The sequence below is a fragment of the Argentina anserina genome, chromosome 3 (genome assembly GCF_933775445.1).
Source record: "Argentina anserina chromosome 3, drPotAnse1.1, whole genome shotgun sequence".
NCBI lineage: Eukaryota > Viridiplantae > Streptophyta > Magnoliopsida > Rosales > Rosaceae > Argentina > Argentina anserina.
The window spans coordinates 4,065,537-4,088,676 of NC_065874.1; the positions used below are offsets into that span (position 1 = coordinate 4,065,537).

Genomic DNA, 23,140 nt, shown 5'->3' on the forward strand with positions numbered 1-23,140 from the left:
CCAAGAAGTTTGTTAGGTCCCTCTCCACTGTGGGGCTAAGAGTAGTGTCAATCTTGATCTTTCATTCCGGGTGGTGCGGGAAGGATGTGATACTTTTCAAGGAAGATTCAGGGTTCACCGGAGTCTTGGCTTCGTAAGGCGTAGTCTTTTTCTTGCCCATACTTTTTTTACTTCTGTAATAACCCGATTTTTCGGAACGAAGTTAGAAAAAACGTTACGTTTCCGCAATGTATATATCGACTTTTATTCCGTCACTCGGTTGCGAAAACTTCCTTCATGAAAGTTGTAGAGCTCGTCGATATGAGTTTGTGGACATGTCACGCGTTCAAATCGGACGTCGGACGTGAAAGTTATTAACGTTGAAAGTTAGTTTCCGATTTTAGAAACGAGTATATAAAGGAATCTTATCAGTTTAGGGTTTCCAAAATTGGAAAGCCCTCACTCTCTCCTCTCTTTCCGCCTCCCTCCCTTCTCTCTCCCCGATATCTCTCTCTCTCTCTCCTTCAGAAATTCCTCCGCCATGATCCGACGAGCTCCGACCTCCGTGACATACACCGCCGGCCCAGGAAGCGTCGTGCGACCCTCTGCAATCGACCCCGAGGTCGACGCACCTCCTAGCGACGTTGTGAGCCTCCGCGCTCCAACCTGAGACCGCAAGCGTCATCGCCACCATCGAGCACCACTTCGGCTACGCAAGGGCACGAAGGAGAGCATCACGACGCCGATCCTCACCTTTGGAGCCCTCTGCTATCGACTTAGGGGCAAAACCACACGACTCAAGTCCTCCCCGAGGAATCGAAGCACCACCGGCGATCTGAGCTCTTCCGGCGCCAAATCGGAGTTCTTAGCTTCGATTAAGGTATGAATCGATGTAATTGATGGATTGGTTGTGGATTTTTGGTTGTTTTGGCTTGATTTGGTAGAGATCGGAGAGGGAGGAGGAAGGAGAGGGTACCGCTGTAATAACCCGAATTTTTAGAAACTAAATGTCGAGTATTTTCAAAGTGTTAAACTTGTGAAATTAATTCAAGATGACAATTGGAGGTTGAGGTTTGCGACATTTCGAAACGAAAACGGAAACGTTCTCGGATTGTTTAATTAGAAAATGTAACGTTACCGCAACGTATAGATCGACTTTTATTCCGTCGCTCGGTTGCGAAAACGTCCTTCACGAAAGTCGTAGAGCTCATCGATACGAATTCGTAGACACGTCATGCATTCGAATCGGACGTCGGACGCGAAAGTTATTAATGTCGGAAGTTCGTTTCCGATTTTGGAAATAGTATAAAAGGAAGGAGAGGAGATTAAAAATCAGAAAATCAGATTTTTTCTAAAAATCAGCTCGGGTACTGTTCACCCGACCCAAAAACCTTCTCCGGCCGATTTCTCCACCATTCGACGTCGCCTCGTGTCGTGCCACCTATCAAACTGACGGGCTCGACGAGCTCCATCTTTTGGGCTACGCCTTGCACTCCGGCGACAACCACACACGGCGTAGAAACCGCTGGAAGTTACTGTTGTGGCGGCGCCGCCTCCTCCGGCCACCATAGCTCGAGATTCTTGGGGGGTTTTTGCTTGTCTCAGTCCCAGCAACATTCCCACAAAAGGAATCAAGCCAAATCGAAGTATAAGTACCCGAATCAAAATTTAAATTTCTAGGGTTTGTGAATAGTGCCGAATTTATGTTCTTCGTTGTTTAGACTGTTTAGGTTCGGATTTAGACCTTGGTGTCAACTAGAAAGTTGTTGGAAATGTTGTTTAGGTTGTGGTAGTGAAATTTGGTGATGATTGGTGGCGATCGGTGAACAGTAACGCCGAATGAATAGTAACTGTGAATAGTAACCCCATATGAATAGTGATCTGTAACTGTGAATAGTGATCTGTAACAGTAACTGTGAATAGTGACATGTAACAGTAAATGTGAACAGTGGTGTGGTAAAACAGTACTATGAACAGTGTTTTGGTAAAACAGTTATTGTGAACAGTGGTTTAGTAAAAACAGTGATTAGTAAACATGAACAGTGTTCCGTGAACAATGTTTTATGAACAACATTTAGCTTTGCTGAACTCGTCACCTAATATTTTAAGTATCATTTTCTAAGCATTTATCGTGCTATTAGGTGTCTGACGAAACGAGTGAGGAAATTACTTTCAGGGTCGTGGAAGTTGTACGCAGGAAATAAGGTGAGTAAAATCTCACATATTTACGAATCTACCCTTGCGGAGATTCAAGATTTTACAAGAGTTTTTAATATTGAATTACGACATGTATACGATATAGTGGATTACATATATATTGTATAAATGGTAATAAGTACATATATATATATATAGTTTGCTATATTATATACTGTTATAAATTCATTGGAATTGGTCATTTCGATGACGAGAATTAAATATCGAGCATGTGATTTAATTTGTACAATATGATGTGTGATTATTGTACGTGGTTTTAACATGGTGATTGTTAAAACGTTTTGTCTTCGGACGAGTTTTGTTTTCGAATGAGTTTTGTCTTCGGACGAGTTTTGTCTTCGGACGAGTTTTTGTCTTCGGACGTGTTTATGAAATATGACATGTATATGATATAATGGATTATATATATATTGTATAAATGGTAAATATGTACATATATATATATAGTTTGCTATATAATATACTGTTATGATTTTATCGTGATTTATGTCATTTCGATGACGAGATTTAAATATCGAGCATGTGATTTTGATTTGTACAATATGATGTGAGATTATTGTACGTGATTTTAACATTGAGATTGTTAAAATGTTGATTTGTCTTCGGACATGATTTTTGGTACAATATGATGTGAGATTATTGTACGTGATTTTAACATTGAGATTGTTAAAATCTTGATTTGTCTTCGGACGTGATTTGGTACAATATGATGTGAGATTATTGTACGTGTTTGGCAAGTCGGAACCTAGCCTTTGGCTGGGCGAAAGTTACGATACAGTTAGAGCTCTAGTCTGTCCGCCATAGTACTACATGTGAGGTAACGGGTGGTTATCTGCTCATGAGTACTCAGATTGTTTTGGATGTTGGGTAGCGGGTGGTTACCCAATATCAGCGTAGTACTGCATGTGAGGTAACGGGTGGTTATCTGCTCATGGGTACTCAGATTGTTCTGAATGTTGGGTAGCGGGTGGCTATCCAATATCGGCGGTGTATTACGAGAGGGGTAACAGATGTGTACCAGCGTTCTTGGTACCCGTGATATAAATGCATTTGGGTAACCAGAAGGGTTACTTAATTTCTCATGAGCGTTTTATTTCATATTTCTTTGGGACAACCAGATGGGCCGTCCATTGACTCATGAGTGCATTTATATTTGTTTGATTTCTGGATTTTCGTATATATTGATATGCGAGTTATATATTTTCATTTTACTCATACGAGCTGTAAAGCTTACCGGGTTTGTGTTTACAATCCCGGTGCACCAATTCGATGGTGTAGTGGATAACTCCGCAGGTGTGGACTAGCGGGAATTGACGGACCGCTCAGAGGACTTGAAGTTATTTATCTCCAGCTTGTGTGAGGATTTTGTGTGACTATCTTGTGAGTTTGTTGTGGGGATTACGCAATTCCATTTGTTATAATATTGAATTATAATTTGGGTTGTAATAATCGGTTTAACTGAGTTGTATTTTGAACTCAGAGATGATCTGCTGTGGCATTTTAAATGATTTCGATTCGTTGAAATTGTTTGGAGTTTAACGACTTTGAAATTTTGAGTTTTTAAGCTTGAAATTTTGGGGTCGTTACAACCGCCGCCTTAGGCGGCGCGTGTGGGTGCGTGGAGGGGGTAGGAGGCGGCGTGAAGCCATAGGGAGGAGAGGGGAGGAAAGGAGAAGGGTTTTGGGGCGGCGGTGGCATGCTACGGTGAGTGGCGCGTGAGAACCACACGCGGTCTGCTGGAGGTGGCGAGTGTACCCCACGCGCCGCCACGTGCGGCGACGCGTGAACAGTAATTTCAAAAACAGTAAATTGTAAAATTTATTTTTATGACGGTGAATGTAAAAATGTGATTTACGTACGGTAAATGTAAATTTTATTTTGCGTACAGTAAATGTAAATATAAATTACTTTCAGTAAATGTAAAAAGGTACATATATATATATATATATAGTTTGCTATATTATATACTGTTCATTGTGAATATGTCATTTTGATGACGAGAATTATATATTGAGCATGTCGAGTTAATTTGTACAATATGAGGTGATGATTATTATATGTGGTTTTAACATGGTGTTTGTTAAAATGTTTTGTCTTCGGACGTGATTTGATGTCTTCGGACGAGTTTTGTCTTCAGACGTGATTTGATGTCTTCGGACGAGTTTTGTCTTCGGACGTGTTTATATCTTCGGACCAATCTTCGGACATGTTTGGCATGTCGGAACCTAGCCTTTGGCCGGGCGACAGTTATGATACAGTTAAAGTTCTAGTCTTCTGTCGGAGTACTGCATGTGAGATAACATATGGGTTATCGGCTCATGAGTACTCATATTTTTGGACGTTAGGTAGCAAGAGGTTTCCCAATGTCGGCGGTGTACTACGTGAGAGGTAACAGAGGAGTACCAGCATTCATTAGTACCCGTATTATAAATGCATTTGGGTAAACAGAGGAGTTGCCCAGTTTCTCATGAGCACTTTCAATTTCATATTTTGGACAACCAGATTGGCCGTCCATTGACTCATGAGTGCATTTATATTGATATTTTTGTGGATTTCCGTATATATTGATATGCGAGTTTTATTGTTGTTTTTACTCATACGAGCTGTAAAGCTTACCGGGTTTGTGTTTACAATCCGGTGCACCAATTCGATGGTGTAGTGGATAACTCCGTAGGTGTGGATTAGCGGGAATTGACGGACCGCTCAGAGAACTTAAAGATATTTAGTTCCAGCTTGTGTGAGGATTTTGTGTGACTTTCTTGTGAGGTTTTTGTGAGGATTATACATTTCCATTTGTTATAATGTTGAATTATAATTTGGTTTGTAATATCGGTTTGACTGAGTTGTATTTTGAACTCAGAGATGATCCGCTGTGGCATTTAAAATGATTTCGATTCATTGAGATTGTTTAAGTGTTTTTCATGACTTTGAAATTTAAGTTTCATGCTCGAAAGTTTGGGGTCGTTACAGTTGGTATCAGAGCCTAGTTGCGTATTTGGCGATTATCAATATCATCCGGGAGCGATGATCCGACTGCAGCGGCCACCCATCACATGCTCCTCGGTATTGATATGTCGTCGGGTACGCGAGAGTGTGTTATGAGCCATACCTTATGGTTTGGTCCTCTAGGGAGTATCGTGATGATACTTCGATGATTCATCTTATTCTGAAATTTCATGTTGATATCTGTTGAATCTGTTTTGGTTGAATTCGAGACTTCACATGTATTGAGTAAGTGTTTCATTGTGTGAAGGTGATGAACTCGGATAAGGGCCGAGGTCGAGGTAGGGCATTTAAAATAATTTCGATTCATTGAGATTGTTTAAGTATTTTTCATGACTTCGAAATTTGAGTTTCATGCTCGAAATTTTGGGGTCGTTGCAACTTCGTTGTCTCGCGCGTCGACGACCTTTTCAGTTAAGTTTGTAGCAGCATATACCGTCAATATTTCATGCCGTTGCGGTGCGCCTAACTGCGCATGCTTGGCACTTTTTCACCACGGACTGTGATTCCCGGACTTACCATGTTCCATTTGGGGTTGGAAATTTGATGAGCATCATGTATCCAACAATGAAGGTTCGCATTCGGTTGAGAGTATGCCGACCGATGATCCCGTTGTAAGAACTATAGGCGTCAACTACGATGAACTCAGCTTCGACGCAGACTGTGCATGGCGCAATCCCAATGCGTACCGTCATGTAGTCCGAGCCTAGAGGTTGGGTTATGTCACCGGAGAAGCTGATCAGCGGTTCGTGGTCTTGTACTAACTTCTTACCACTACGCTTCATCTTCTCGTATCATCCCTTCAATAGGACATTAACTGCGGATCTCATATCGATCATCATTTTACCTACGTCCCACTGTCCACCTAAGACCGCATCTATGAGGAATGCATCGTCGTTAGGTAGAAAGATGCTTATTTCCTCTTCTTCAGTGAAGGAGATCTGCTTTCATCATTCCTTCTATCTTTTGGCATTTCCCCTTGTGATGGCGCACACTTGCCTTGGGTGGTTGATGTGGATGAAGCGCTTTTTTTGCACGGTTAGACATGCTTGTCATTGGGGCTCCACCCTCAATTACGTTGATGCGGCGTATGTTCTCTACTGCAGCCACCACGTTCTGCTGTGCTCTTGGATGCGCTGCCCGAACCCCTGTATCGTTGTTGGCTCTCAGTGTGTGGAGGATTCTGCAATCATTCGTGTTGTGGCTTCCATTTTCATGAAACTTGCACCACTTACCAATTTCCGCTTCAGTTTAAGGGCGTAGTGGCCTCCCTGGATTTCTCAATGTCTCCTGATGTTTGTGGAAGAAGTCTTCTAGGGTTTCAACCCTCGGTGGTGTGTGGTCACCACAGCGACCCATCGTGTTAACTTGGCGAGGGTCTCTGTTGTTGCAACGCTCATTGCCGAGTCTCATGTTCTTATCTCGGCCTCTCTGCTGATCATGGTTACGCTCGTCATGGCGGTTTGACTGGTGCCACTCTCTTTTCATTCCTTTGTTGCGGTCTTATGTGCTAGGGAAGAGCTCACGTTGTAAGGGGATCGTGTTTGTAGGTACAGATGATTGCGGCGCATTTCTTTTTTCTGATAGTACCGGAGTTCATTTTTTCCCGTATATGACATATTCCGCCTGAGCGTACCGCACCACCTCTGTCATAATTTAATCGTAGGTGGCGTCGTGCATTCGAGGGTCCATGTTGATATGGAACATGAAATTCTCATACTGCAGTCCTTCCTTGAATGCAGCTAAGGCAAGTGTTTTGTTGAGGTTCTGGCATTTGGATGTGGTCATCTACCATCGCATGACAAAGGCGCCCAGCGTCTCCCTGCTTTTTTACTTTACCTGGAACAAACCGTGTGTCGTGTGTGCTGCCCCGGCCATGAGGATGAACCAGTTGAGGAACGTCGTAGTCAACTGTGCAAAAGAATCCATGGAATTCGCTGGATGCTCAAATAACTAGTTCATGGCGTCCCCGTCTAATGTTTCTCTAAACAGGTGGCAGAGTGTGGTGTTATCAAATTCTCTGTTGGCGGTGACTTTTTTGAAGTTATCTGTGCCGGAATGGGTCACCCTCACCCGTGTATGGTGTAATCTTCGGACGCTTCAGAACCGAGTTCTTTGATAGGCCCTTACAAATACAGTATAACACCAACTATATATGCAAAAACTAGAGAGCATAGATTGCAGACATATAGCACAAATCAACAGTCATTATGAGACATGAACTAGGAGTAAGGAAAGGAGTAAAGATTGCTTCAGATTTAGTTGAGGGAATGAACGGATTGAGAATACACGTGAAGGAAAATGTTTTAGCGTCATAATCTGACGTCATAATCATATGTGACATGTCACATCACCATTCCACGTCAGTAATTAAAATATTACAATTTTTCATTTTTAATTAAAAGACAATCATATCCTTGTAAATAATTTAATTTTTATCTATTATTTATTAAAGATGATTTCAGCAATAATTAAGGGATAATTAATTACCAAAAATAAAAGAATCTTACCAAAAAAATTTCATCTAATTGAATTAATTAATTATCTTTGTATTTGTGTATCCTCTTAATTAAGAATCTTACCCAAAAAAATCTCATTTTTCTGTCACTAAATATGTCGAGAAATTTTTCAAATTTAGTTCATGACTTTTTTCAGTTTCTAAATTTTATTTACATTTACTAATTATATTAATGGTTATAATTAATGACTACAATTACCATATATTTTATATCGAATTATTCATTAGATTACAAAAATATAAAAAAATCTCTAACAAAACTATTTAACATACACACGTCGATATTTTAATCAGAAATATTTAATTTTAAAAATATGTTTTGCGAACCAATGACTGAAAACCAATGTTTCCTTTGAGCCAAAGGTTATGGGTTATTGCTCATGAAGGCAAAATCTACATTTTTTGTCTTGTAAAATGGCAACATTTACGTGCTTAAAATATCGATACTCAGACATGTTGGTATTATAATGGCCGTGATTATTATTAAAAATTAAAATCTAACAGTTGAGGTTTATGATAATATGACTCAATATCAAAACTGTGAGCATGAAAGAACTTTTGTTGTAAAAACCAATATGAGATGCTGAAAGTTTAGTGTCATTTGTCCAATAATTGTTTGTTCTTTTTGGTTTCTTTATTTCTTCTTTCTTTTGACATCAGGGACCTTATAACAGAATCTCTATGGATATATACATTTATAAATTCATAAACATTTACCAGCTATCAAACCTTTTCTTTTATCAAACTGCACTTGAATAAAACAATGAAAAACAAAGCAATTACATGGGATTTGGAACTGAGCGCAATCTCGCTACTTCATATTAGATAATCAAAGAACTCGGTTCTTAATTATGATTTTACACACAGGAAATAAAACGCGTTAGTACAATTCCGAAATACAGGCCGTCAAAACCAAAACATGAAACCATGCGAGCATAACATATATAGTTATATAGTTCCATGCGTACCCGAGACAAAGCACACTCAGAAAAGTTGATTAGGCTAGGGCAAATCGTCAAACCCGACAGAACAGGTTCTGGAAGACTGGAACTTTGAAAAATAACTTAAAGATAAACTCCTAAACGTGACTAACTGCTCAGTTGGAAGATAAAATGATATATCCTTGGATATAGACATATGATTTGTCATTTGTCGGTACACATACGGTTGGATCACTTTCATAATCGATGAAGGTTAGGAGTTCATCATGCATTTAGATATACATCAACAAACATGAATAAGGTTTGTTTAGAGTTGCATCTTAGGTAACCCAATCGATTAAGTAACCAACTACATATATATGCTGTTCTCGTTCATCACCCTTGATTAGTTGATTGTATGCTTTTTTTCAAGGTTATGACATGATATCTACATGCATGCATCAGCTTAAAAATATGGTGAAATGTCTCTACATATAGAAACGCACCTGCTTAATCCAAATTCCTTGTAGTTAAATGCATGTTTCATTTTTGTGCAGTGATGAAATATACCACCAAACGCATCAGGTTGCTAGTGAGGTGTCAGGTTTCTTGTGAGATAGATCTACGTACAAACTGGGCATATGCATGATGCATGTATTACATATCTTATTTCTTAATAATTTCAGCTTTGGTGAGATTTCGCAATGTCATGGATGACGAGCGTCTCATTATTTAAGTCACTTGATTACTTGATTATGTCTATCCGATCAATTTTAAAAAGATGCAAGAGCTGGTCAAGTCTTAATAAAAAAACGTGCTCTATTTATTTACTGTATATAACAGTACATTAAAATGGTTGATAACATATAACAACTCTATAGATCCGACGTCGTGTTAGCATTTGGTTGTAAATTATTGTTGGAGCTAAAGAATTTAGGATATCATCTTCATGTAGAATATATACATATATTTAAAGGATCATTAAGCACGTTTTTGTTCTGCCGAAGCTTATAAAATAATTCCGTAAGCAACCAGTAGTATGTGAAAATGATATCATGATCTTTTAGGAAGACTTCGCAACTTGAATCTCTTTGCATAATAATCTAGAAACAGCTGACCGGGCAGGCATATGGCAGATAAAGTTTCGAAAATGTAGGCATGGTTAACGTCACTAGCGACGATAAAAACTATTCATATCATTAATTGGTGTCTTTATAAGATCATTGGGATGGAAAAATCGATCAAACCGAATCAGCAATTTCATTACCTGGCTTATATGTGTTGACAAACATTACCGCCTTATTACGTACCGGCCAAGTTAAACGATATAATTGCAGACATAACTATTATCATTCTGAGGACTGACATTACCATATTAATGCTTGATAATCAAGTGAATGAAATTCAGATATACAGCTATATATTCTCAATTTGTGGTTAAGCGAGTGGAGTTTCTAGATCGTTTCATATCTGCACAAATATATTTTCGATATAAATGATTTTGATGCATGTGGTCCATCAAGAATCATGAATCATGAGTACTTCTGTACTTGACTTAAAAATGATCAGTATACCAGGCTACTAGCTCGATCGCATTAATTATGTTTTTATACATGTTTTTTGAAATATGAATCCATCGAGCCCGGTTAAAAGCCTCAGGAGCTATGATGCATGGACACATCAATTTGGTCGTGTGTCACGTGTCTGACACGGACACGGACACGCTCCAACAAGCCCGGACACGCGAATTCGTTTTCAGACACGCATCAAACACACTCAGATACGCAATTGTAGGACACATTCTCTCTTCTTCTTCTTCTCTGTGGAAGAGGTCGGCGGCGTTGTTGGGGTCAAGGGGGCGGCGGGGGTTGACGAAGATAGTGGAGTTGAAGGAGAGCTTGGAATGGACTTTGGCGTTGGTGGGTTGGCGGGGCGGTGACAGAGAGGGAGAAGGTTTGGCTGGGCAAAGCTACCCACTGGAATTTTCTTCCTTGATGTAGAGAGAGAGAGAGAGAGAGAGAGAGAGAGAGATATATATATATATATATATATATATATACTGGCGTTGGTGGGTTGGCGGGGCGGTGACAGAGAGGGAGAAGGTTTGGCTGGGCAAAGCTACCCACTGGAATTTTCTTCCTTGATGTAGAGAGAGAGAGAGAGAGAGAGAGAGAGAGAGAGAGAGATATATATATATATATATATATATATATATATATATATATATATCAGTGTTTAACTTGTAGTGGAATTGAGAAGGCAACCATGTTTTCGGTGGAGGATCAGAGGAGGAAGAAAGAGGACTCCTAACCTCTCTATGCAACTTGTAAGTCTAAGAATAAGTTCTTGTAGCCCGAAGATGAGAACGTACCCTTCAACGTTTCACGTCAAGACTTCGGAATAGAAAGGTGCTCTTCAGCTCACGAGGGCCCATCGGAAGAGATTTCAGAGAAGAGAAAGAGGAAGAAGGAAGATTGCTGGGATTTAGAGAGAGAAAGTCATGAAGCGGCGTTTGGTTCGATTAACAGATTTTATATGAAACCATAGTTTAGTTATTGCCCTTTATTTTGGGAGAAATAAAGTGATTGTCATTGGGTGAGATTGGAGTTTTGGTGGTGTCCTCTGTAATCCAAGGAAAAAGGGGATGATCCACTGACGGGCTTGGGGTCATTTAAACAACCCAAAAGAATCATTAGGTTTTGGTATTCCTTTATTTAATGGATGTGAAAAATTGAAAATAATAATGGTAATAAAATTGTACAAGTTTTTGTTTGACGAAAATAGAGCTCATTAATAGTTATCCTTATTAATGTTATCTAATAGAACTTTTTTAAATTAAATATATATATTTAAAAATAATATTTAATGAACGTATTTAAAATGTATCCGTGTTCAACAAAAATTTTATTTAATGTGTTTACGTATCGAATTGTGTCAAATACGGACACGAGTATCCGTGTCTTGTTTCTTAGCATTCAGGAGTTGAACATCAAGCTCTATTTTCTTAAATTGATATGACCTCAAGCATGCAAGAGATGCATGCGGCTAAAGGATTGATTACGTGGATGCTCAGTTTTCCTATAGTGATTTCATCCACAACGTACTGCTGAAATTAATTAATATATAATTTATTTTCACATATTTGGGTTAGGTGTGGCATGGCCACATATTTTGTACTTTTGATCAATTATCTTCACTTTTTCAGGGACTTTAATTTGGTGTCAACTTCTTAGAAGTTATTCTGCCCATTATATTGTTCTCTTTTATCCAGGTTGGTACGACGCCTATATAGAATTGCATTTGGGATCAATCATAACTCAAAAAACTAAATAAATGGCATCGCAGCAACTACAAGGCACGTCTCGTTTTCAGGAGTGTGTATTGTGGGCATCGCTGGTTAAATGTGCTTCATGCATACGTGGGATTGCTCTAAGGCCAAAAAGTGTGAGAGATATGTGGTTGCTCCTTTTGAGGGGTTCAGGCAGGCCGACCCGGTTAAGTTTGGGGAGTTTGTCGCTAGTCGGGGACTTAACGTCGAAGAAGGGAGTTAGCCGCCCTACACACTAGTCGGGGTCTGAAGCCGATCCCCTGATGAGCCCAAGGCAGAGCGAAACCAGTGCATTGTCCCGTTGGATAAGGCTGGCTCCATAGGGATGGAACGTCGCATGGACCTAGTGTGGCAGCGGAATGGCTAGGTCTGTAACAAGTGGTATCAAAGCTGCCTCAACATCGATGTCGTTGTTTCGCCAAGCGCTCACACGTGTCACCGTGTCCCCAAGATACGGGGGGCTCCGCGGGGGAGTCGAGTAGGCAGGATCGCCTCCAGGGGAGGACCGAACGAGGATCCGTGGCAAATTCCAGGATGAGAGATCCGGTGCTAAACATTGTTGGATGATCTTTGGGAACTCATTTTCTTCGCTGAGACATCGCGGGCGTACAAGGGTTACGCGGGCCGCAAGTGGGGATGTCATGTACGAGGACGTACACCAAGTTTGGTAAGGGAGGATGTCACGTCCCGTTTTTGAAAGTATCTATTGCGGGTATCGTTGTTTAAATGTGCTTCATGCATACGTGGGATTGCTCTAAGGCCAGAAGGTGTGAGAGATATATGATTGCTCATTCCGAGGGGTTCAGGCAGGCCAACCCGATTAAGTTTGGGGAGCTTGTCGCTAGTCGGGAACTTAACGTCGAATAAGGGAGTTAGCCGCCCTACACACTGGTCGGGGTCTGGAGCCGATCCCCTGATGAGTCCAAAGCAGGGCGAAACCAGTACATTGCCCCGTTGGATAAGACTGACTCTGTGGGGATGAAGCGCACATGGACCAAGTGTGGCAGCCGAATGGCTAGGTCCATGACATACAGCTACCAAGAGGCTTTGAGTGCTCTGATTCTCTTATGAGTATCCTGGAGATGACCAAAGAGTCGTTAATTGAAGTCCCATAATGTTACGTCCGCAGTTGCGAAGAACCAGAACTCTCATCTGATCTCTCTGATAAGCTTACCGCAATCCCAACCATCGATATTATAAATCTAGTGATCGTTTAGAAGCTTCAGATTCTGAACTGGATAATCTGCACTCAGCTTGCAAAGAGTGGGGCATTTTTCAGGTCCATCCTTTTTATTTATATCATATAAATTTGTTGTTTAGTACACTAATTCATCCAACTAAATGTGTCTGGCATGCACTCAACCTTATTTGAATCTATACTCATTTTATTGTACGTGCAGTTGGTGAACCATGGAGTTAGCTCTATGCTTTTGGAGAAGCTGAAGTACGAGATTGAAGAATTCTTTAGGCTTCCTCTGGACGAGAAAATGAAGTATCAGATAAGGCCTGGTGACTTTGAAGGTTATGGATCCATAGCCAAAAATAAAGATCAAAAACGTGACTGGGGTAATAGATTCTACATGACCATGAACCCTATTCATAGGCGAAAGCCATACCTCTTCCCAGAGCTCCCTTCATCACTCAGGTCTGGCCTCTCTCTCTCTCTCTAATTTGTATTCTGATAAAATATGCTATATGTTCTGGCATACCAGTTAATATATATATATATATATATATATATGTTTCGATAAGTACTTACAGAGTTGAATGATTACATGTGTTCGAGTTGGGAAAAAGATTTCCTCAGGGAACAATCAGCAAGCCCAGGTTTTGAACCTTAGATAGTTCTAACCTTCATTTTCTATTGTTGCTTGGCGTGCCAGTACCTTTGAGTTAGGTACAACTCTTGCTTGTTGATGATGATTGCGCTCACGTACTGTCTTCTTCTTGAACGATTGTTATGCAGTTGCTGATAAACCGCTGAAGTTCGAATGACCTATACACAACCGGAGTTGCTAGGTACCTTTCACTCCACCTCAAGTAGATGGCCGATCTTACTTTAGACCGCTTGGGGAAAAGCAAAGCTTATAATGTGTCGTTGATAGCGGGACTCTCTTGCTGTAAGAAATTGCTGACTAGTGCAGACTTTTGTGTTTGCTAGAAGCTAGGCTAGCGACTCGATGGACTTGACTCTGGTTGCTGAAGTTAATCGGACTTGTTGCTACATGCAGCGCGAGGCGTACATCTGGGTAGCTCCGCTCCAATGGGAGACTTGGTTGCCGAAGCTAATCGGACTTTTCTTCCGTAAAGAGACTTGACTATGCAGTTGCGCGATAGTTTGTTTGACGTTGTGTGTCTTTGATTTTGCACATTCGACCCATTTATATAGAGAACACAGATTGTTCTTTCTTGCGGATCAAGTCTTGAGAACCTCTTAGTTGATTTGGATTCACCTTCCTTATTCAACTCAGATTTTATATAGCATCAGTCCCGAAATCTATTCCAATAAGGAATGTAATCTTGCTCTTCGATAGATTTTTCCCAAATAACCGGTCCACGAGCCTAAAAAATATAGATAATGCCGGAGTATTATTTTAGGCCCAAACAACATATTATCAACTACCTATCAAATAGCATGATTGTATTCTAACTTCATCTGTTGACATCTTGGCCTCACAGGAATTCATGATGGATATCCATGATAATTATTGTCTTTCCCTAGAAATTAAATCCTAATAACATGGGAAAATTCTAGGGTGCGCTGTTGTATGTTATACACCAGCTGCATCCATCACACAATCACACCACCACCTCACGTGCATCATAATATTCCCTCTCTAACTACCTTCAGATCTTGATGTATGCTATACAACATGTGTACCCAATAACATGCCCCTTATTACCAATAATTTTCGTTTATGTGTTAACATTTGTCTCTACAAGTCATGCAGAACTACACTCGAGTCATACTACTCGGAACTGAAGCAAGTCAAGCAACTAGCGATGGAACTTCTTCGATTTCTAGGAAAAGCTGTGGGGATAGACATAGAAGAGACTGAGATGTTTGAAGATGGGATGCAGACAGTGAGGATGAGTTACTATCATGCATGCCCACAACCAGGGGCGGAAGTAAATGGCGGGCTGGTAGGGCTATAGCCCATTCGAAATTTTGGCTAAAATACCCCTAACTATATGTATATCATATATACCAGCCCTACAGCCCAGATAAAAAAAAGTTATAGCTAACCTCAACTCTTATTCCGCCGACATCCTCAGTTGTGTGATGTGGATCAGTGGACATGCTTGCCAAGGTTGGAGTTCTTCACTAGTTTGCTGACTGCTGCAATATGTTACTGTGGAAGCAACCCCATTGGCGGAAGCTGGCTGCTCCGCTTTGGTTTCTATCAGAAACAAAAACTCATCCATCCATCCATCAACTGATCAAGGCTTTTTTGATGTTATACACAAACACACACATCAAGTCAATTTCTATCTCTCTCTTTGTTATTATTACAATTTGCTCATTATTTTATTCACCATTGTTATCCCATCTACATTGTTAATCCTAAAGATTCAAACTTTGTCACAAAGTTATCTGCTTGGTTTGCATTTTGTGATCTATATGAGTTGTTAGAACCTCCCAAGAAATGACATAACCCTTCTGAGACTCCAAGTGTTCTCATTATTAAACAAGAGCCATAGAAAACTGATCGTGGTGTATATGTGTTATAGTTCGTTGTTTTGCTTTGTATATGCTTTGTAATCAGATCCTCTTCAGTCTTGAACTGATTAGATCATTGTGTATACTTTGTAGTCTATAGGAGACTCTTAATTGGTAATTGGAAATTAATAGCTACATATGCTTGTTAGTTGTTAGTTGTTAGTGTACTTCTAAATTAAGGGCACCCCCAATCATCATGAGAATTCGAACTAGAGCACTCAGGCATGCAACTAGGGTAGTTATTGGGGGCGTTTGAGGTCCATCTCAACTTGTTGGATCGTCCATTGCATATTTTCCAACTTCTGTGAATGAATGTTAATTAGTTCAGCATTAAGAAACCAAATAATTAATGGAAGGTAATTGACCACTTTAAGTATTTCCATTACTTGTACAATATCATGGTATTGCCTTGCAATGTTATTGAAGACCTAGTTTTGTGCAAAAAGACCATCTGTTATATATCCTTCTAAATAGAATATGGCTGCTATCAGTCTGCATGAACAAAAAATTATGTACTTATTTCATACGTTGTAGTATTCAATAAATTTTCTATCTGTTGAATACTTATCTTCCTTCAGAGTTGCTTCCTCCCCTTCCAGCTCCTCAATTATTAACTTTACCCTGATATACTCACTAGGAAAAGAGAAACACACTATAGATCACCTTCTCAAAAAAAAATAAACACACACACACAATAGACCACACAGTAACAGGATGAAATAGGACAGTAGTGCAAAAAATTAGGACCAAGATTCGTGATGAAGTGGGAACTTCCAAATTTTGTATACTTGTTGATGTATCTAATAGAGAGCAAATGGATATCATTATTCGCTTTGTTGATTATCATGGGTTTATTAGAGAACAATTTTTCAAGGTTATTTGTGTTGGAGACACTTGTTCCCAAACTTTGAAAAATGAGATATCCAAGGTGCTTGCTCAATATGATCTTCGATTAGAAAATATGAAGGGTCAAGGACATGATGGTGCTAGTAACATGCGAGGTCAGTTTAATGGTTTACAAGCTTTGTTTAGAGAATAATGTAAATATGCATATTATGTGCACTGCTTTGCTCATCGCTTACAATTGGCTTTGATTGCCTCATCTAGAGGAGTGCATGATGTTTGACAATTCTTTTCTTCTCTAAATGTGATTGTGAATTTTGTTGACTCTTCTGCAATACGTCATCAGCGTTAAGAGTTATTAGAGAAGAGAAAATTGCAGATTTAGTGGCTGCAGGTAAACTTGAAACTGATATAGGGGCTAATCAGACTACTACTTTGCAACGGGCAGGGGCTACTCGTTGGGGTTCACATTTTCGCTCTATTTCAAGTTTGATAAAATTGTTTGGAGCCACTCAGAAAACTCTTGTAGATTTGGTAATTAATGGACTTCCCAAAATACAAGGATAAGCAAAGAGTGTAGGCAAAGCTATGAAGAAATTTGATTTTGTGTTTTGCTTGTTTTTGATGCATGATATCATGAAGATTACTGATTTTCTTTGTCAGTCATTGCAAAAAAAAGACCATGGACATCTTAAATGCTCTAAGAGTTCTTTCTATTGCAAAACAAAAGCTTCAAGCCATGAGAGATAATGGTTCGGATGATTTGATTTTGAGGATAACATCATGGAGTTAACTCTATGCTTTTGGAGAAGCTGAAGTACGAGATTGAAGAATTCTTTAGGCTTCCTCTGGACGAGAAAATGAAGTATCAGATAAGGCCTATGCTCTTCTTAACATCATTTTGTTGTGAGCATAATATCATTGTTCCAGATTGGTCTACTCCTTACAAGAAAGGTACAGAATGAGCTTGTCCAGAAGATATTACAAAAGAGCATTGTTATCGGATCAATATACTTAATGCTCTGATAGATGTTCAATTGGCAGAGTTTGAGAGTAGATTCTCATATCAGTCGTTGGAGCTCTTTACTCTTAGTTCTACATTTGATCCGCATGATAATTTTCAGGCATTCAAGCCTGAAGATGTTTGCTCTCTTACTTTGAGATTTTACCCTATGGATTTTTCTGCAGGTGATATGCTTGATCTATAGATGGAGTGTGGATTTTTTCTATCAGATGTTCAGAGTGATCTAAGATTTGCAAATACAACTTCTATACCTGATTTATGTCGGCGGTTAGTTGAATCAAGAAAGTCAGATTATTTTCCAATTCTTTATAGATTGATATGTCTTGTATTAACTCTACCAGTATCTACAACAACTACTGAGAGAACATTTTCATCTATAAATATTTTGAAAACTAGACTTCGAAATAGGATGGAATATGACTTTCTTGATGATTTGATGGTTCTCTATATTGAGAAAGAGTTTGTTGATAGTATTTACAATGATGATGTAATTGAGGAGTTTACAAAGTTAGGACCTCAGAGGGTATCATTCGGTTACTTTTTATATTATGATTGTTGTCATTTTAAATTTACAGGGTTTTAGTTTGATGTCCCTCCTGTTGTATTTTTGAATTTAAATAGTAAAGGCGTGAGGATGAGTCTCCCATTGGGTTCTAAACCTCAAATAAAAATTTATATGCATGTGAAAAGTAGCCATATCCATCTTGAATTCCTAGTTCCGCCCCTGCACACAACCAGGGCTGGTAATCGGCCTTAAGAAAGATGGAGTTTGGGTTCCTGTCGGACATATTTGAGGTTTGCCCTAATTTAATTCATTATTAATATTCATATTAGTTAATTGAAGCAAACGTGGCCACGTGGGTATATTCCGTGAATGTAGTTCTTTAATTTGTTGACTTTGTTGATATAAGACCTTAATTGGATGAGTTGTGACTTGTGAGGAGTGACCTATTTGGTTAGGTAGCTTAACTGATAATGTTGACCGATGCATATTAGAGTGTGTGTGTGCGCGCGAGAGAGAGAGGGGTTAGTTTAGCAATAATTTTAAAGAAACATTGATTTGTAACACTAAAACCAAACATAAAATTCAATATGCATCCTCATTCCTCAACCCTATTAGGAAATTCATACATATGTGTGCATGTCTATTTACAGATCCTGAGCAACGGAGAGTACAGAAGCGTGGAGCACAGAGTTATGGTGAACTCCGACCAAGAGAGGATCTCAATCGCTATGTTCTTTAACCCCAAATTCGACGCAGAAATTGGACCATCAACTAGATTGATAACCCCTGAAAACCCACCACTGTTCAAAAAGATTGGGATGGAACAATACGTCCAAGATTCTACACCCGCGGTAAACTCGACGGAAAATCATACTTGGAGCAAATGAAGCTCCAAATATAGAAACTAAGTAATAGTGTAATACTGCCACTACTTTTACATGCTTAATTTCGTACCATTATATAGTTTGCTTCACCAACTCTTTTCAATTAATGCGTTGTTAAATATCATCGCTTCTTTGTATAAAAAGAAGTCTTATTGTGTAAATTATGTACGATAATGGTGTTCTTAAGTATCAACGATGAATGATGCTTTGTAGAGCTACAGGTTTTATAGTGTAATAAACATACGGCATTGTTGTTTGATCTAAAACTTATTACTGTACGAATATTTGATTTGGGGATACCGAGTTTCAATTGGTTTATTTGGCGACTATTGCTTGCGAATATGTCATTGGCATTCCATCACCTTTGTTAATCTCATCATCTATCATTCATGGAAGTTCATACTAAGCGCCCTAAACCATGCTACAAACATAATTTTACATCCATAGCAAGCACATATATACGGGTTTCATGTCCACTTTATATCATGCTCAAGAACTTTGTGATAAGATATTTAACATAATATCTACCAAGAGTTTCATGACATTTATAAAAAGACCAAACTAGAATTAGAAATCTAGAATGCTTGATTCACTAATTAGTGAGATGATTCAATCCCTTTTTTAGATGCAAAAATTTCTCCCCAGTTGATTAGTACTTCACTTGATACCTGATACTGCGCCACGTGTCACCGGTATCTTAATAAGAAATAAATATAAAAGGGGGGGGAGAGGGAAGAAAGAGAGAGCGAAACTCAAAACGCGAGAGAAGACGAACAAAACGGCAGCCAAGAAGAGAGGAGAGAAGAGAGAAGAGAGATTGAAGCCCTAGAAATCAAGAATGGCTGTAGAAGAAGCACTCAAGACTTCAGCTTCAGAAGATCAGAGCAAGACGGAGCCGCGCAACCCTAAATCAATGCAAGACGAGAACGAGCTCGAAGAAGGAGAGATCGCCGGTGGCGACGACGAGTCGTCGGCATCATCGAAGGTCGCGAAGCCGCAGCAGCACCCTCTGGAGCACTCGTGGACCTTCTGGTTCGATAGCCCCTCGGCCAAGTCCGCCAAGTCCAAGCAGGAGGATTGGGGCAGCTCGATTCGTCCGATCTACACATTCTCAACTGTTGAGGAGTTCTGGGGGTCTATGATTTCTTCCTCATTCTCGTTTTGCTTTGTTTTCTTGATGATAAATATTGAATCTTTAGCTCTGTTGTGTTTTCAATTTGATGAATTGGGGTCGTTTTGATTGTTTAGGGTTTTGTAATGAGTCTTGAAAAGTAGGAAACTTTGTGATTAAAAAGATTGGTTCTTTCTGTTATTTGATACTGCTTTGTGGATTCAAGAGTTTGGTTTGAATAGAGTGAAAGCTGAAGAGTTTGGTTTGTAGTGTTTACTGATGGTTTCTTTAGTGAATTAAGATATGCTGGATTGATGCTTGTAGTGAAGGCAATGCCTAGAGGTTGAGTTTTGATAGGGTGGAAATCGGGGAGTTGAGTATGCTAAAGAAGGTGTTATTTCTGTTATCTGTTAAACAAACCAGTAGGATAAACGTTAAAAAGACCTCAAGATCCTGTTTTTTTTTGTCAGATTTTGCTGAATATATGTGTGTCTCGCTTATTTTCTTTGGTGTAAATGAGTTTAGGAGGTGTCCTATCACTCGTTATTTAGATGTGTCATGTGGTAAATCATGTTTCAGTGCTTTGTACTTGATTAGGACGGAGAATTTGTTCTGAATTTTATTGCTAATTTTATCACTGTGTGCATGGAACTGCATGCTTATATGAGATTGACGGTGATACTTGTGTGCTTTTGTTCATGCTTTCTTGATAGTAACTTAAGTCTATTCGCCTTTCAGTATCTACAATAATATACGCCATCCAAGCAAGTTGACTCCTGGGACAGACTTCCATTGTTTCAAAAACAAAATTGAGCCAAAGTGGGAGGATCCTGTTTGTGCTAATGGAGGGAAATGGACTATGACATTTTCTAAAGGGAAATCTGATAATTCCTGGCTGCATACGGTATGCTCTAAACTTCAATTGCTATCCTGGGTTTAGTTGTAGTTTAATTTGTGCTCTGATTGTCTGTATTTACTGTTACTAGTTGCTAGCACTGATCGGAGAACAGTTTGATCATGGAGATGAAATATGTGGAGCAGTAGTCAATGTCAGAAATAGGCAAGAAAAAATTGCTATTTGGACTAAGAATGCAACAAATGAGGCTGCTCAGGTAATTGTTATGTCCTACTAAACTTAGTTGTTGGGCTACTTAACCTGTCAATTGCATATTCTCTTCTTTATTTTGTCCCTAACTATAATGAATCCCAACGGATTGTGGAATCCGAGTGAGTACCATTATCCAACCACCAACTAGCTATTTCATGTCAACTATTTCCATGTTTCAAATGATGAGATACTACTATGAATATCACTTGCAGTCCTTTTTTATTTATTGCACAAATACAGTATTGATCTACAATGTTGATCCCAAAAACTGTAAAATTTTTTAAAAAAAATGATGATTGCATATTTGCATTCCCTTGTTCCCAAAATTTGAAGTCACTGCCCTCATGTTTCTCCTTCCCACAAATCATCCGTGGGACCATTCTGGCTCAACTACACACTCCATTAGAGTTGAATTTTAGGTCTTACTTTCAACAAAGGGGGAAGGTTCCACTAGGTTTGATGTTATATGGGTTGTCTTTTGTAATTCTACCGGGATTTTTAGAAAACAGTCTCTTTCTTTGAACTTTGATATGGGCACCATAAACTTTCCCTCCTTTTTTTCTTTCTTTAAGGAAAACTTTCATTTATCTACATTTGCAAGTTGCATTTTCATAACCGAAGTTTGAATGTTGTCTCATATTGTCTTTCTTGCACAGGTGAGCATTGGCAAACAATGGAAGGGTTTTCTGGACAGCAACGAAACTATAGGGTTCATATTCCATGTAAGGATTTCTTTTCATGTATTTTATTTTTTAACATTGCTCAAATCATGCTGTTAAGTTAGAAAAGAAGTATTTATATATTGGTTGAATGAACTACAGGAAGATGCAAGGCGACAGGAGAGAAGTGCCAAGAATAAATACACGGTGTGATCTGTATAGTGCTCTTTTCTAGTACTCAATCTTTTTATCTGAACCTGAGCATTGTATGCCCTACTTTAGATGCGAGAGTAACCAATTTCTTGCTAATTGTTCCTCCTTCCCCTCATATGGTTTAGGTAGACTTTCTTTCAAATGATAAGAATGAACATAGATGTTTCTTTTCCGGTTCTATTTTTCTTTTCTTATTATGTTTTCTCTGCATTTTTACTTCTATTATTAAAATGTGGTAGCAAATCTGATCATCGCCTTTATCATTTCTAAGAAATCTGAACACATTAACCTTCTGTTGCTGAAATTTGGGTTCCAAAGAAATCCGAGAGGAAAATGGATAAAGTTTGCCATAGCACGCTTCCCGAAATCTTCTCATGAGGCAGATTTTCACTACATTCAGTAGATTGAACTAAAATAATCTGACCTTTCAACTGTTCATAACAATATATATCAATTCCCTTTCCCCAAACCACAGAGAAGATCACTGATTATAACAAAGACGAACCGTCGACTCAGACTAATCAAAGAAACAACATTTGATGCATAGCGTGCTACTCTTTCCTATTCGTGCAAAATTCATGAGGCGTAGCTAAGCTTGCCGCATGACTTTGTAAACTACTGTATTTCCATACCAAACATTCAAACAACTTGGTAAATTTGGGCACTCGATCGAAGATCATAAATGAAGTTGAATGCATGTTACAAAGGAATTCTAAAAAAGAGCCAAGATGAAGGGATTGGCCAGGCTATAGTTAAGTTCTCGGCCAAGAAGATTAGCATTCCTTTCAAGAGTGGGTGATGGAGCTAGCAACAACTCATAAAGCTGAAATATCTCAGAAAACTTCCAGGAACCAAAATGAGTTTTCATTTGTCAAGTTCAATGTGATGCGGCTTTTCTTCTTAATGGTATAACTGGAGACGGAGGGCTTCAACCATCAAGAACAACGTATAGCTGCTTTTGCTCATCATCTTCAGCTCGTCTTCTCTAAACAAAGCCGGTTTGTCTTCTCTAATCAAAGCTGAGGTCTTAGTGATCAAACAAGGCCCTCACTGAAGCAGCAATATATTACCGCAGTTTATGCTTTGCAGCAGGAAGGCATTTTGGCA

The 23,140-nt window shown here is 39.2% G+C and overlaps 2 protein-coding genes and 1 pseudogene across 2 annotated transcripts in view; all 3 read left to right on the top strand.

Moving 5' to 3' along the window:
• Nucleotides 1-437: 437 nt before the first annotated feature.
• LOC126788605 (cold-regulated 413 inner membrane protein 1, chloroplastic-like) overlaps nucleotides 438-23,140 on the top strand; it is a 131,635-nt gene continuing 108,932 nt past the window's right edge. The window contains exon 1 of the mRNA XM_050514613.1: nucleotides 438-448. The gene's annotated coding sequence lies outside the window, so the exon portion shown is untranslated. The remainder of the gene's footprint in view (nucleotides 449-23,140) is intronic.
• LOC126785835 (codeine O-demethylase-like) lies at nucleotides 7,160-15,121 on the top strand (annotated as a pseudogene).
• Nucleotides 19,700-22,211, top strand: LOC126788606 (eukaryotic translation initiation factor 4E-1-like). Its single transcript, XM_050514616.1, has 5 exons — nucleotides 19,700-20,076; nucleotides 20,792-20,957; nucleotides 21,040-21,165; nucleotides 21,818-21,883; nucleotides 21,983-22,211. Exons 1-5 carry the CDS (start codon nucleotides 19,781-19,783, stop codon nucleotides 22,031-22,033), a joined length of 705 nt encoding a protein of 234 aa, XP_050370573.1. The 5' UTR covers nucleotides 19,700-19,780; the 3' UTR covers nucleotides 22,034-22,211.

Bases quoted from the DNA above. Each gene is read 5' to 3' on its own strand.
- LOC126788606 (XM_050514616.1), top strand. From the start codon at position 19,781: ATGGCTGTAGAAGAAGCACTCAAGACTTCAGCTTCAGAAGATCAGAGC. The intron at 20,077-20,791 runs GTCTATGATTTC...TTCGCCTTTCAG, and splicing joins ACTGTTGAGGAGTTCTGGGG to TATCTACAATAATATACGCC. The intron at 20,958-21,039 runs GTATGCTCTAAA...TACTGTTACTAG, and splicing joins ATAATTCCTGGCTGCATACG to TTGCTAGCACTGATCGGAGA.